We start from the raw sequence: 13,367 nt of genomic DNA, 5'->3' as shown, positions 1-13,367 counted from the left end.
TCTTCTTTTAAAGGAGATTGAAATAGTCTGAAAATGGCTGCATGCCACCCCCCAGCCTCTTTAATTTCACTGATACCATCAGTTAATGATATTGTCTTCTTGATTCTGTGAAAATTTCATTAAATTTTAAATACAAGAAATGTGAGAAGAATTCTACCTTAAGACGAAATTGCCTGGTCATATTACCTCCAACCAAACTCTGTTGACCGGCTAGTGACGGATTTTAAATTTGCCATGTACTTAAACAACTGTTGTGTTTGGTCAGATTGAGAACCTAAGTATATCATCATTAACAAAATGCATATAACTATATATGAATGAAGAGAATATCGTTTTGAATTACTGATTTGACAAACTTAAGTAAGAAACCACAAATACCCTGGAATCATGCATATTTGATTCTACAAGTAGGAAAAACAATTTTTATTTGAAATCTTTGGGGTTATTGGTGATCTTAGTGATCTTACATGTACTGATAAAAATCAGCTAAGGGGATTTTTTTCCATAGGTATAACTAGTAGGATAATTATCAAAATAACAATTGAAATGAAATAAATGGAGATAAGAATAATATTAAAGCTCAGAAGTACATTCAAATTTTAAAATCTGGAACAAAGCAAACATACACCTATAAATCATCAGGGATTAGGTGCCATGGAGGAGTTAGAATCCCGTTCCGACCAGTCAAACCGCTGTGTCCGCCTTGTCATATGATTGTGAAATAAAGGGGAAATCCGTCGACAATTCAGCGTGAAGATAATGATAAAGATAATGATGAACGTCAATCAGCATTTCACTTCATGATCGATTTGCAAGTTTACTTTAGAACCTATGAATGGTGACTTTAAGATTGTTGATATTCCCTTTTTTCACTTGTTTGTATATTGGGAATATTTCTTACTTGATTTATTCCGTGAAGTCATGAAAACCAGATTAATTGCGCATTTATTTCTAATAATGTAAATAATAAACAACACATTTCTGTAGGTTATGATTTTATATATTAATTCAGTGTTAGATAACAATTGATTATGCATACGCGATTAAATGAATGATTATTCTTGACATCAAAATCTATAGCACATTAATTTTATTCATTTCTTAGTTTATGTTTATCTAATTCATATAGATTAACATGAACAAAAAATATGGAAAAAAAATGATTGTTGTACTAATCACAAATTCTTTCACATGCTTTTAAAATGTGTTATAGGATTGATGTATATTTAGAGAAAAAAAATTAAAAATAAAGAAGTAATTGTTAAATATCTAATACGTTAAAAACATCCTGAAAGCATCAGACATCTTACAAGGATTCTTTCAAAATAGACGTGGAAATAAATAAAACCACAATTATGTCTTAAAAAAAAACAGTACTGTCTAAAGACGTTAAGAAGATTGATTCTAGCCAGGTTTACACTGGTATGACCCTGTCATTCCCTGTTATGTTGACACCACACTCGATCCATTTTTCGTACCAATTACTGGTCTGATTTGGTGTATATCCTATTGCTCCGAAAGAAAAAGCCTCTCCTCTATTTCTTCGATAGAAACCTAAAATATACACAGTTGATAATATTACTATGAATACCCTTCATTAATATTATTTGTTTAATTCATATATGAAGCTGAAGATAATGACTCTCTTTTTTACAAAAATTGTTCAGATTTATATTCTCCAAGAACATGGATACAAAACAAGACATGTAGTTGCTGAATAAATTAGGAAACATTTTACTGAATGTTTCCACAAAAAAACTTTGAAACACCATACTGCATGTTTCAATCAAAACTTGAAACATTATACTGAATGTTTCCAAAACAAAATTCAAACATTATACTGACTGTTTCAACATAAACTTTGATACATTGAACTGAATGTTTCCACAAACACTAATACATGACTATTATGGCTACAAAAATAGTACATTGCCATGAAATTTAACTATGCCTTCGTTTTTCAACATTTTAGAGAATAAGTATTATTGCTCTACATGTAAATACAAATAAAATGACGACAGAATATTTCGTTTGAAAGTTTTTAAATTCAAGCACAGATTCAAAAAGCATTATAATAGAGATGTTTCTGAATCTGAAACGAATCCGAATCTGACTATGAATCTTCAAAAATATGCTCATCAACTCTAATTTTAAGTCATTTTAAAATGAATTCATCGAATAAATATGCCATAACTGAAAGTTTAATTCTAGAAACATGTATAATTTCAGCAGAATCCGTCCATAGGCTAAATAAGGATATGGAGATAACGAACAGTATTCAATATCCAAGTCCATTAAACAATATACAAAATAAGAGCAGAGCAAACACGGACCTCCGAAACATCAGAGGTGGGATCAGGTGCCATGGAGGAGTGAGCATCCCCTGCCGACCGGTCACACCCGCCGTGTGCTCGTTGTCATGATCAGGAAATAACGGAAAAATCCGTCGTCAATTCAGTGTATAAATAATGGACTAACAATTGGTATGAAAAACGTCACTGCAGCATTTGACGCAATGATAAATTGTATTTGCTGACAAGGTCATTGTATCGACCGTAGAACTTACGAAATGATGACTTTAAACGAGACTGCTGATACTCTTGTTTCATCAACTTGCTTGTCAATAATTTACCTCGTTTAAGACATTGTTCGTACGTAGAGCGTGCTCTTGCGTATCGAATCAATTGAGATATATATACTCCGTATGCAGGTGATGAAGGTATATTGCTGTATAAGTAAGGGAAGTTGACGATAGAAAAGTTAAATTTATCATATAGCTTGGTTGTTAGATACCATTAGTGTCTTTTTTCAAGTAAAATATCCAAATATAGAGCAGAAGTGTCGGCCTCTGTGGTATCTTTTATCTCAAGCTCACCAGGATATATCGTATCGACGTAGGAATGGATATTGCCATTATTAATTGACAATACGTCGTCGATATATCTAAATGTCGAGTTTAAGGCCACAGCAAGTGTTTTCTTCTTTTCACGCATAAGATTTTGCATAAATTCTGCTTCATTTGAATATAAAAATAAGTCTGCTAATAACGGGGCGCAATTTGCCTGGTCTCCAAAAAACCACATAGATATTGTCAATCAGAAACTCAAGCATCTTCTTGATGTCATCTTCAGAGTACTTGTGTGTGCAATCAGAATCGGTTTTAACAAAATAATTTTGCAAATGACCAATGACGAGGTAAGTAAATTTACGGGTTCCATTTTTATTGAAGAAGCAGCTGTCAATGATATCAAAAAGCCTGGATTTTAATTTGTCGTGGGGAATTGTTGTGTATAAAGTTGAAAAGTCGTAAGTTTTTAAGCTGTTGATTTTTGTCAAGTCTTGTGATTTCAAATTGTCCAAAAGTTCTTTAGAATTTTTAAGTATCCACATCTGATTCACACCACTTCTTGAATATATAGTTGCAAAGTACTCTTGATGTTTTTCCTTCACTATTGTCAATATCTTAAGGAGGAGAAACGAAAGAGGCTTGGTTGAACATTTTCTGGAACCTGCAATGTATCTTTGTTTGTAAGGATTCTTATGAAGTTTCGGAATTCAATATATATAAGGTAGTTCAAATTCATTTTGGCTCTGTGGAATATTAAAAGTATTCAAAACTGATAGGTGATTTTGAAGAATTTCTTCCTAAGAAAGGGAAGTATGAGTATATGTAGGATTACCTCTTGTAGAATTAAATCCAAAGTTATTTTCTTGTAGAATTAAAACTAAAGTTATTTTCTCTTTTCACATTGATAGCATATTCTATCATGATCTTTGTAGAAATTGATAGCTGTCAATGATGGCTACACAGTGTACGAATCCAATCGTAAACAAGATGTGTTTGTGAAGCACTGATGCCCCAGTATGGCATCATAGCGAAGGTTAAGCTTTCTCAAATGCAGATCCAATATGTTGGTACCTAAAGTAAGGCCTCTTCACAAGAAATACAAATATGAAATAAAAAAAACCCCTAGCACCACCTGTTCAAAGGTTATGACAAAGGTTAACGTTTTTAAATGTAGGAAAAACTCCAAGGTCAAGGTTGTTGCTTTCTATAGAAAGGTCTTGTCTCAAAAATTACATATGGGAAGTAGGAAAGCGTTGGCACTTACCGTTCAAAAGTTATGGCAAAGGTTCAAGTTTGTAAAAAGTAGGTCAAACTCCAAGGTCAAAGGGTCAAAGTTGATGATATCCAATGAAAGGTTTTGTCACAAGGACTACATATTTCAAGAAGGAAAACTCTAGCCCCTAATTTTCAAAAGTTATGGCCAAGAATAAAATTTGTAAAAAATAGATCAAATTGCAAGGTTAAGATCAAAGGGTCAAAGTTGTTGATTTCCAATGAAAGGTCTTCTCACAAAGATAATATGTGAAGTACCGTTCAAAAGTTATGGCCAACGTTCATGTTTTTCGAAAGTAGGAAATCTCCAAGGTCAAGATCAAATGGTCCAAACTGTCGGTTTAAATGAATGGTCTTGCCACAAAGAATTGATATTTGAAATATATGGAATTCTTATAATCTTTACAAAATAAAATTAGGACCAAAGTAAAAGTTTGGATTTTTTTGTGTTACAAAAGGTCAAACTCTAAGGTCAAGGTCAAAGGGTCAAGTTTCTTTATATTAAATAAAAGGTCTTGTCACAAAGATTAAATAATGAAGTATGAAACCACTAGTCTTAACCCTTAAAAAAATATGGTCAAGGTTGTGTTTTAAAAATAGGTCAAACTCCAAGGTCAATATCAAATGGTCAAAGTTCCTAGTATCTAATAAAGTGACTTTTTACAAGGATTAAATATGTGAAATATGAAAGCCCTTACCTTTACCATTCCAAAGTTATGGCCAAGATTGAAGTTTTTGGATAAATACAGAAATATCCAAGGTCAAAGTTATTTTTACTCTATGGAAGGTCTTTCCACAAAACATACATATATGAAGTTTATAAGTTCTGGTTTCTATTGTTTAAAAGTTATGGCCAAAGTAAAAGTTGGGAATTTTTGAGTAAAAGTGGGTCAAACTCCAATGTCAAGGTCAAAAAGTCAACTTTGGTGGTACCCAAAGAAAGGTCTTGTCACAAGGAATAAGCATATGAAATATGAAAGTCGTATTTCCACTAAATCAAAAGTAATAGGCAAAGTTAAAGTTTTTGCGGACAAGCAGACAAACAGATAGACAGAGAGACAGACAGCTAGACAGAGAGGCAGACGGACACGACAAAAACTATATACCCCCGAGACTTCGTTTACGAATCGATGGTGTATTCTTCGAGGAACTATTTTAAATCATGATATCAACTGATTTTTAAATGCATCCTTGGTACGTACAATATTTTTTCTCACCTTGTGTGTTTGGTGATTTCGCATAGTCTTTAGGCAATACACCGCTTTGGGTTGTTCCCAGAAGTTCACAGTGATCATCACCAGTACCAGCTCGATCAGCAATGTTATAAAATCTTCCAGTTAATGTTTTGCTCAGAAACAGCTTGTATCTTTAAATGTTGAAAGATGAAAAACAATAATTTATTTATTTGATCACAACTCATCATACTGTACTGTATACGTAGTTCTGATTATATATAATTGCCATAAGAACCGATCTCGATATGTCGTCTTCTCTTCTTCTCAAGAACTACTGGGCCAGGAAATGTGAAACTCATGTTGAAACATCCTCAGGTAATGTAGATTCAAGTTTGTTCAAATCATGACCCCCGGAGCAAGGGTGGGGCCAAAATGGCTGATCCAAGTTTTTACATAGGAATACTGTGGAATCATCATTGTTCGTGGGGGACCAATGTTCGTGGCTTTCGTGGGTAACCCTGACCCACGAATTTACATCCCCACGAACGTATATACATTTGGTTTATCATTTGTTAAAAGTTATTTATAAACATCGTAAAATAATTGTCCGAGTGATCTCGCATAAAGAAGACAATCTGCATGTTGTAAATTATTGACACGAAACCAAAATTAAAAAAAACATTAAGTATCAAAGACATCGAGAACTATATACAATAATTAATAAAAGGATAAATACAACTGTTAAATTTAAGTAGTGTTTACATTATAGTCCAACACGCTCAAATGCCCCTTCGATGGGGTCAATTTTTAGTGCGATTTTGGAGTGGGTGCTAATTAGCCAATCAGCATGATTTGGTTTCAGGATAAACGTTTTTAAGTCAATTTTGGCATTGTTGTCGTAGTTCTCATGTCACATGGTGAATTCTAATTAATTAATTAATGTTACTAATAATCATTCCTATCATTCGGCTGTAATTAGTCGGTGCAAGCTGCAGGTACATTTTTGTTTTCACAAGACAGATAACTTAAATAAGCATTATTGACGGGGTTATCCTTCTTTGTTTTAATGTTGGAGGAAAAAAATCGAAATGGAACTTGTTACCAACGAAATTACGCCCCCACGAACCAGGAAATTTTTGGCTACCCACGAACATTGACCCCCACGAATAAAAATGATTCCACAGTATATAGGAAAAATCTTTAAAAATCTTCTTCTCAAGAACCACTGGGCCAGGAAAGATGAAACTCATGTGGAATCATCCTCAGGTAGTGTAGATTCAAATTTGTTCAAATCAGCACCCCCGGGGCTAGGGTGGGGCTAATACGGCCGATCAAAGTTTTACATCGGAATACATAGGGAAACCTTTTAAAATCTTCTTTTCAAGTACTTCAAAACTTTGATTAGTGATATTTATATGGAATCATTGTCAGGTAGTGTACATTCTATTTTGTTCAAATGAAGAACCTTAGTTCTGATCTGATATGCGTTTCTTCCTAGCCGATCTGCTCAGGTGAGCGCTGTGGCCCCTGGACCTCTTGTTTTCATATGCACCTCATATTAAATTTCAAATTTAATGCCGTGATAATAAATCGTTGCTCTTTCTGTTCTCTGTGTTGAAACTTTCATATCATGATCTGGCATTAAAAATATTTCTGAAAAAAATAGCAGCACTTCAAAGTTCAAATTATTTTCCACGTGGCTCTAATGTTATTGTTGATATGAAAATCACTATTATACATTCAAAGTTTTCTAAAGTGAAATGTAGAGCAGAGGGTCGGGATCCCTTAGGAAATGAATATTTTGTCTCATCATTATTAAGGAATAAAATGATATGATAATTAGAAATATCAATACTTTTTTATCTCACAATTGAATTAAAAATATGATGTATATATGAAAAGAAGGTTTAATGCAATACCTATCTAATTCTAATAAGATATCATAATAAGGCCTTGCTTCTTAAATCAGAATATCAAATTCTTTTTGTACTTGTAAAATAATATGCATTTATCAACAAGAGTTATCTTTCCATTATCGCCCTTGAAAATATTTTTAGGGAAACAAAATATTTATTAATTCTTATAAACATTCCTGCATCTGAATTTTCTGAAAAAATTAAAATACTTATACTTGAAGAGATAGACATTTCATTTAATTTCTATGAAATACTTAATGCTGATTGGATAAAAAATTGTTTTGATTTAAGAAATAAATGTAATATGCAAACTTTTTTCCTTTGATCGAAGTATCAAAGAAAAAAAAATTGAACGGAAAACAGCGCATTAATGAAAACGTCTTCCGTTCAATTATGAAATTATGAAATTTATGAAATCATCAAAAACAGTGCTAATGAATATATCACAACAACGTTAACGCTGCTGTCAAAATGGATAGATCTAACTGATAGAAAAAAAACAAGTTCTCAAATTTTCTCGTGTCATTTCCAACCTTCTCAAACAATAATTTACAGTTATTGAACACAAATATCTTACCTGTTGTGTTATTAAATTTTGCTTTATTCCAAAGGGTATATTTTTTCCCGGTAAGTTCGTAAATCCATGCAAAGGGAAGCTACTCAAATATCCTAATAGTTCTAGGTCACAGAAATTTTAATGCAGTTATCATAAGAAATTTATATCCAATCAGAATCAAGTATCTTATAGAAATTAAATGATACCTGCATCAATAGAATCTAGAGTTCACTTGCACTAAGCAGCTGGAACTACTTTGGCAGTCTTTACATGTATATTCCCTCTTCAAGATTACTTTCTCAAGGAATGATTAATTACTTTTCCTTTGATAAATATTTATTAATAAAATAAATATTTATTAATCAATATTTTCCTGAATTTTGAAAAATGACCCTTACGTTCCTGACTTACATGTATTTCATACTTTCGTTTCTTTTTTAATTATCCCCTTTGCTAAACAAACCAAATCGTCTGCATGACAACAATATAGTTATGGGAAAGAATGAAAGAAATCGGCAAACTTGTGTTAAATGATTGTCTTTGAGATAACTTGTATGGATAATAGAAATCTCGAGGAAAAAAATTGAACGGAAAATGTTTTTATCAATGAGCTACTTTTTAAATCTCAATTTTCACAGATTAAAGGAATTTTTTAATAAATGTTTTAGGTTAACTATTATAGATAATTAATGAAAATATTTGCAATCGAAACAAGAAATCAACACCTGTACATTTTATGAAATTTGATTGAGTTGACAATAAAATTGATCCCGATTTAAGAATTCTGTACATTCTGACAAAACAATCCATTGAATTTCATGGAAAAAATGTCTTCAGAAATTTATCTTTTTTACCAGAGGGATATTACACCGTAAAGAAATCTTTGCAAGACATTCATTATCATCAGATTAAATACGGACAATATTAATACCTTGTAGAACTGCATGTCATCACACCGAGATAAGGTGTAGAAGAATAGTTTGTCTTCTTTACGTACTGGGCTCCATCTTCACATCCATTCCAGCTATCGTCATACTCAAAACTATACTGCAACCAACAGTTGCTTGATTCTAAGCAATCTAGTGAAGAGAAAATAATGTGCAGTACATAATATAATTATGTATCTAATGCAAATGTACTGCATAAGAATAATTAATGAAAAAGGCATTAAAGAAAAATAGGATCAACAATGAATAGCTACATGAAATCAAGCTCGTGTAAAAGTGGGTACGAAGAAAAATACTTAATCAAAATTTCTTTAACACTGTTTAAGGAAAATATCCCGAAAATTTATAAATTATCTGTTATAGAGAAAACGTTCAGCTACAACACTAATTTTTAATCAAATACTAGCATCTTCTTTTAAATGTGCAAATTGCATTTGAACAAACGTAAAACAAACAAAAGGGATACTTTTTGACAAGTTTGGTTTGAGAAGTCGAAAATGTGAAAAGTTAACAGACGGAAAGATTGAAAGGCAGACTGACGCAGGACAGAATGTAATTCTAAAAGTTCACTTGCCGATATAAGCCGTCAAATTACAAGTATAAGTAACACTTTCAGTATTTAGAATTAATTGACTTCAATTGTATTACCTGTATCATTTTGCACATGTAAAACTTTCGCAATGATAAAAAGATTGCAGCTTTAATATAAATGTGTACATGGACAAATCTTAAGACAAAATACACTTGAGACTATTTAACATTCCTTAGATTTCTGTTAATTTATTTTGATGGAAACTGAACAAAACACGTATGGGGTTTTCTTCTCTTCCTCTTCTATATCTTCCTCATTTCAATGAGAGAAAAAAAACTTAAGATAATCAGGAAAAAAGTAATATGGAAACAAGGAAAACATAGCATGAAAAATTGAACATATTTCTTACGCAGATTTTAAAGCGACAGATTTTCATCTGGCGAGAAACGAAATAAGAAGCAGTATCATTGCTTCTCAGTAATCAGTATTTTAGGAGTCAAGAATGAAGGTTAAGATTTTATTGTCGTGAAAGTCAAAATCAAGAAAACCAAAAGAAATCTAAAAAAAGACACTTGCAAAATATTCTATAATAGAAAAATTTAAGTTTGAATTATGAGATATTGGATGAAGATAAAACTAATCTCGGTGCAGTTTGCGGTCATTTGAACTTTAGTACACAACTATTATTTTAATCAGATACATGTGTTTTTGATTTATAAAGTAGCTTCTTACTTTACAGATATTCTTCCAGGTTAATATAAGGAATGTTTTAAAGTAGTCTCAAGGGTATTTTGTCGTAAGATTTGTACATATACAAATTTATGTTAAAACTACAATCGTTTTGTCATTGAGAAAGTTGTATATATACAAAATGATACATGGTCAGGTAACACTATTAAAGTCAATGCTTTCTGTGTACTACATAATAGAGTTGCTCATACTTGTAATTTGACGGCCCATATCGTCCATCGTATAAAACATATGGTGTCGTACATGTTCTTCTAATAAATATTTTATATATACTGAAAGGAAAAAGAAACACATAAGAACATAATATTTGAAAAATATTTGTCTATGTGGCCGAAAATTATGAAAATTGGTCATATGTGTATTTTTGTAACTTGGCACTAAAATCGCTAGTCAAAACTATTCAAGCGAAATTTTCGAAATAATGGCTCCATCAGAATGCAATTCTTCATCAGTTAATATGCGTTTCTTTTTCCTCTCAGTATATTAATGCAAAACGTTTGTTAATAGTCAAGGGAACCTTTGAATTAATTACATGTATTTCTATTCATGTTCCTCCCATCACCTGACACATTAAATCTCATCCTCCTCTAATAGGTGATTGACTGATTAATTTTAAATTCTTTTAAGTTGTTTTTTTCGAGAATCGTTAATTCATATGATATGCCACAATATACGGTGAATAGCTGTGAAAGGCTTTAAAGGATGATGTCATTGTGCAAAACCTCCTTCGGTGGAATGCCAAAATATGAAAATAATTATCCTAATTTTAGACTTATATTTGCATAAATTAATTCTTTACAGTGTACCTTTATGGAATACCACTTTACGGAAAATGAGATAATTAAATAACAGATAATACTTAATTTCATTATCAAGAAGGGGTACACTTTTAAAGGTGCATGGACACAGATTTGAAGATAATATTTTTTTGTATAATATCACGACTTATATATTTTAATATTATACATTCATGTAAATTACTTGAATCTGATTCGTCGAGAAACACTACTACCCGCTGAATAATGAAGCCACGCCCCCCAGCTTAGCAACATTGCTTGACGACGGGTAGTATTACAAAAAATAGCGACTGCGCGAAATTTATGCGCGCACGGTTCACTGTAATATGTATTTGTATAAAACATTCAGTATAATATAGTAAATATTGCGCCTCGGTTGACAATGGTTTTCTTGGGGTGAAAATTTTCAATGTTACACTCAACTACATGCAATATTTATCTAATAGCATTTTACACAAAAATAAATTAAAAATCCTATTTTATCTTTTTCACCTTAAACATTTAATTCTTTTCATTTTTAGCTACGCTCCACTTTATCAAGTTAGTAAGATACATGAGCGCATCTCTGCGTGCATATGTAAAGAAAATAATGAAATTAAAAACCTTGCTTTGTCAAAGGCAACTTGTTGATCATAGAAGTGATGTTTTGTTCTAAATCTTCCTTCATCTTCCAAATTTTTTCATATGTATTTTTACTATGGTTTGCTATCATACGTTGCGTTTCGGAAAGTATTTTCTTATCCTCGTTGTGCAGGTCACCCAGACTGGATTGGATTTTTTCCTGTTTTTTAAATAATTTTTTCATTCTTTTTTCTGCAATACAAACGAGTTTAGATTAAGATAAGCAAAAAAATCGTCAATTAACAATGGTAATTCCCATGTGTCGATACGATATACCTGGTGAGCTTGAGTGTAATGGTACAGAGTCTGACACATCTGTTTTATATTTGCAATATACCTTCATACAGAGTTTATATATCTCAGTAGATTCGATACACAAGAGCATACTTTACGTATGAACAACTTCTAAAACGAGGTAAATTATTGACAAATAAGTTGACGAAAGAAGAATTTCTTCAGAATCGATTAAACACAGAAATCATGACGGATTTTCCCGTTATTTCCCGATCATAAGAAGGCGTACACGGCGGGTGTGACCGGTTGGCAGGAGAAACTAACTCCTCCGTGGCACATGATCCCACCTCTGCTGTTTTGGAGGTCTGTGTTTGCTCTGCTCTTATTTTGTATTGTTTAATGTACTTTCTATCTTTATTCTGTTCGTTATCTCCATACGTTTCACTATTTAACACCTGAGAAATGCCTATTAATAACTTTAAAATCTACATGTTATTTTCAATTTTAGAATAATCATGTCAAATGTTACTGGATATTAAGAAAACTATAGCCTGATTAAATTGTCCAAATCACTTTTTCCTCATATGGCAATCAGTTTCAAAACATTTAAGAAAAACTTAAAGGAATCTTAAAAGGTCAATGCAAATGGCATTGAAAATTATGTTTTGGATCTTGATTTTAATCTCTGAGATTAAAGTTATTCTAAAAAAAACATAATAGCTTAGTTAAAAATGAAAATTTATTAGTTCCAGATGTAGTTTGACTTTTCAAATTAGTGAATTGAAAAAGGATTTATTTAATTATTGGTGCTGATAATCTGGAGATCTTGTTTCATAACAAAAATATGAATACCAATGACCATGAAATACAACATTTACATACCTTGGATATCGTACTGAGCTTTGATTTCGTCAGTATAATTACGGAGAAGTCCTACAGATTTAGTGACATTGAGTAAGTCATTCCGTACGTTTACTATCTTCTTCGATGTGTCATTATGGTTTATCTTCATCATCTGTTCCATTTCACTCAACTTTTTATTATACTCATGGTGTACATTCATTAAACTTACGGATGTATCGTTGTGGTCATGTTTCATTTGTTCTATTTCGTTCAACATTTTTTTATCTTCATCTCGAAGATCATCGTAACTTTTTCTTATTTCTGCTGCGTTGGTTTTCATGGCTGCCATTTCATTTTTCACGTTTATCATATCGTTGACCAATGAATACACTTGTTTCAGCAATGAAAGCCTTATCACCGTTTCTTGGTTTATCTGGTTCTGTAGATTGTTAATGACAATTTCTTTTTTCACAATAATGTCATCTTCTGCCTTCTTTTCTGTCAGTGGCGAGTGGGAATCTACGACGGCAAATAATGTCCACAAAATTGTACAGTGTGAAAACATCATTCTTCAAAGCGCAGTATTAAATGGTAACAACTGAATTCTTTAAACGATGAAAAGAAACCCTTTCAGGCCCATGAGCAAATGAAATGATTGGTACGAGACGAAAATATTATATGTGTAAAGCACAAAGAACGATATCTACTCTAAACGGAATTCCCTACACTTTTGAAGTATTTTACGTGATAATAGAAGATAATTTAAGGAGCTTATCAAAACAACTTAGACGCAAAAACACTTTGCTTCTTAAGTACCTTTATGTTATCTTTAAAATACAGGCCAACGTAAGTAAAATTTTACGACTTTGAATCTTA

General features: G+C 31.9%; 1 protein-coding gene across 4 annotated transcripts in view; it reads right to left on the bottom strand.

Annotated features, from left to right (window-relative positions):
• LOC134233129 (target of Nesh-SH3-like) overlaps positions 1-13,133 on the bottom strand; it is a 31,250-nt gene extending 18,117 nt beyond the window's left edge. Inside the window, exons 1-5 of one of the 4 annotated variants that reach the window (XM_062715119.1) lie at positions 12,531-13,133; positions 11,397-11,606; positions 8,699-8,846; positions 5,338-5,486; positions 1,207-1,554 (exon numbers count right to left, since the gene is read on the bottom strand). In XM_062715119.1, coding sequence (XP_062571103.1) covers positions 1,415-1,554; positions 5,338-5,486; positions 8,699-8,846; positions 11,397-11,606; positions 12,531-13,059 — 1,176 coding nt within the window. In that variant the 5' untranslated portion in view covers positions 13,060-13,133 and the 3' untranslated portion in view covers positions 1,207-1,414. Of the gene's footprint in view, positions 1-1,206; positions 1,555-5,337; positions 5,487-8,698; positions 8,847-11,396; positions 11,607-12,530 lie in introns of those variants that run through there. The other 3 variants (XM_062715121.1, XM_062715122.1, XM_062715120.1) reach the window with 3 other exon arrangements.
• Positions 13,134-13,367: the final 234 nt, after the last annotated feature.

The sequence above is a fragment of the Saccostrea cucullata genome, unplaced genomic scaffold (genome assembly GCF_032062105.1).
Source record: "Saccostrea cucullata isolate Sc308-1 unplaced genomic scaffold, CSIRO_AGI_Scuc_v1 ctg4246, whole genome shotgun sequence".
Classification (NCBI taxonomy): domain Eukaryota; kingdom Metazoa; phylum Mollusca; class Bivalvia; order Ostreida; family Ostreidae; genus Saccostrea; species Saccostrea cuccullata.
This window is presented reverse-complemented; position numbering and strand designations above follow the sequence as displayed.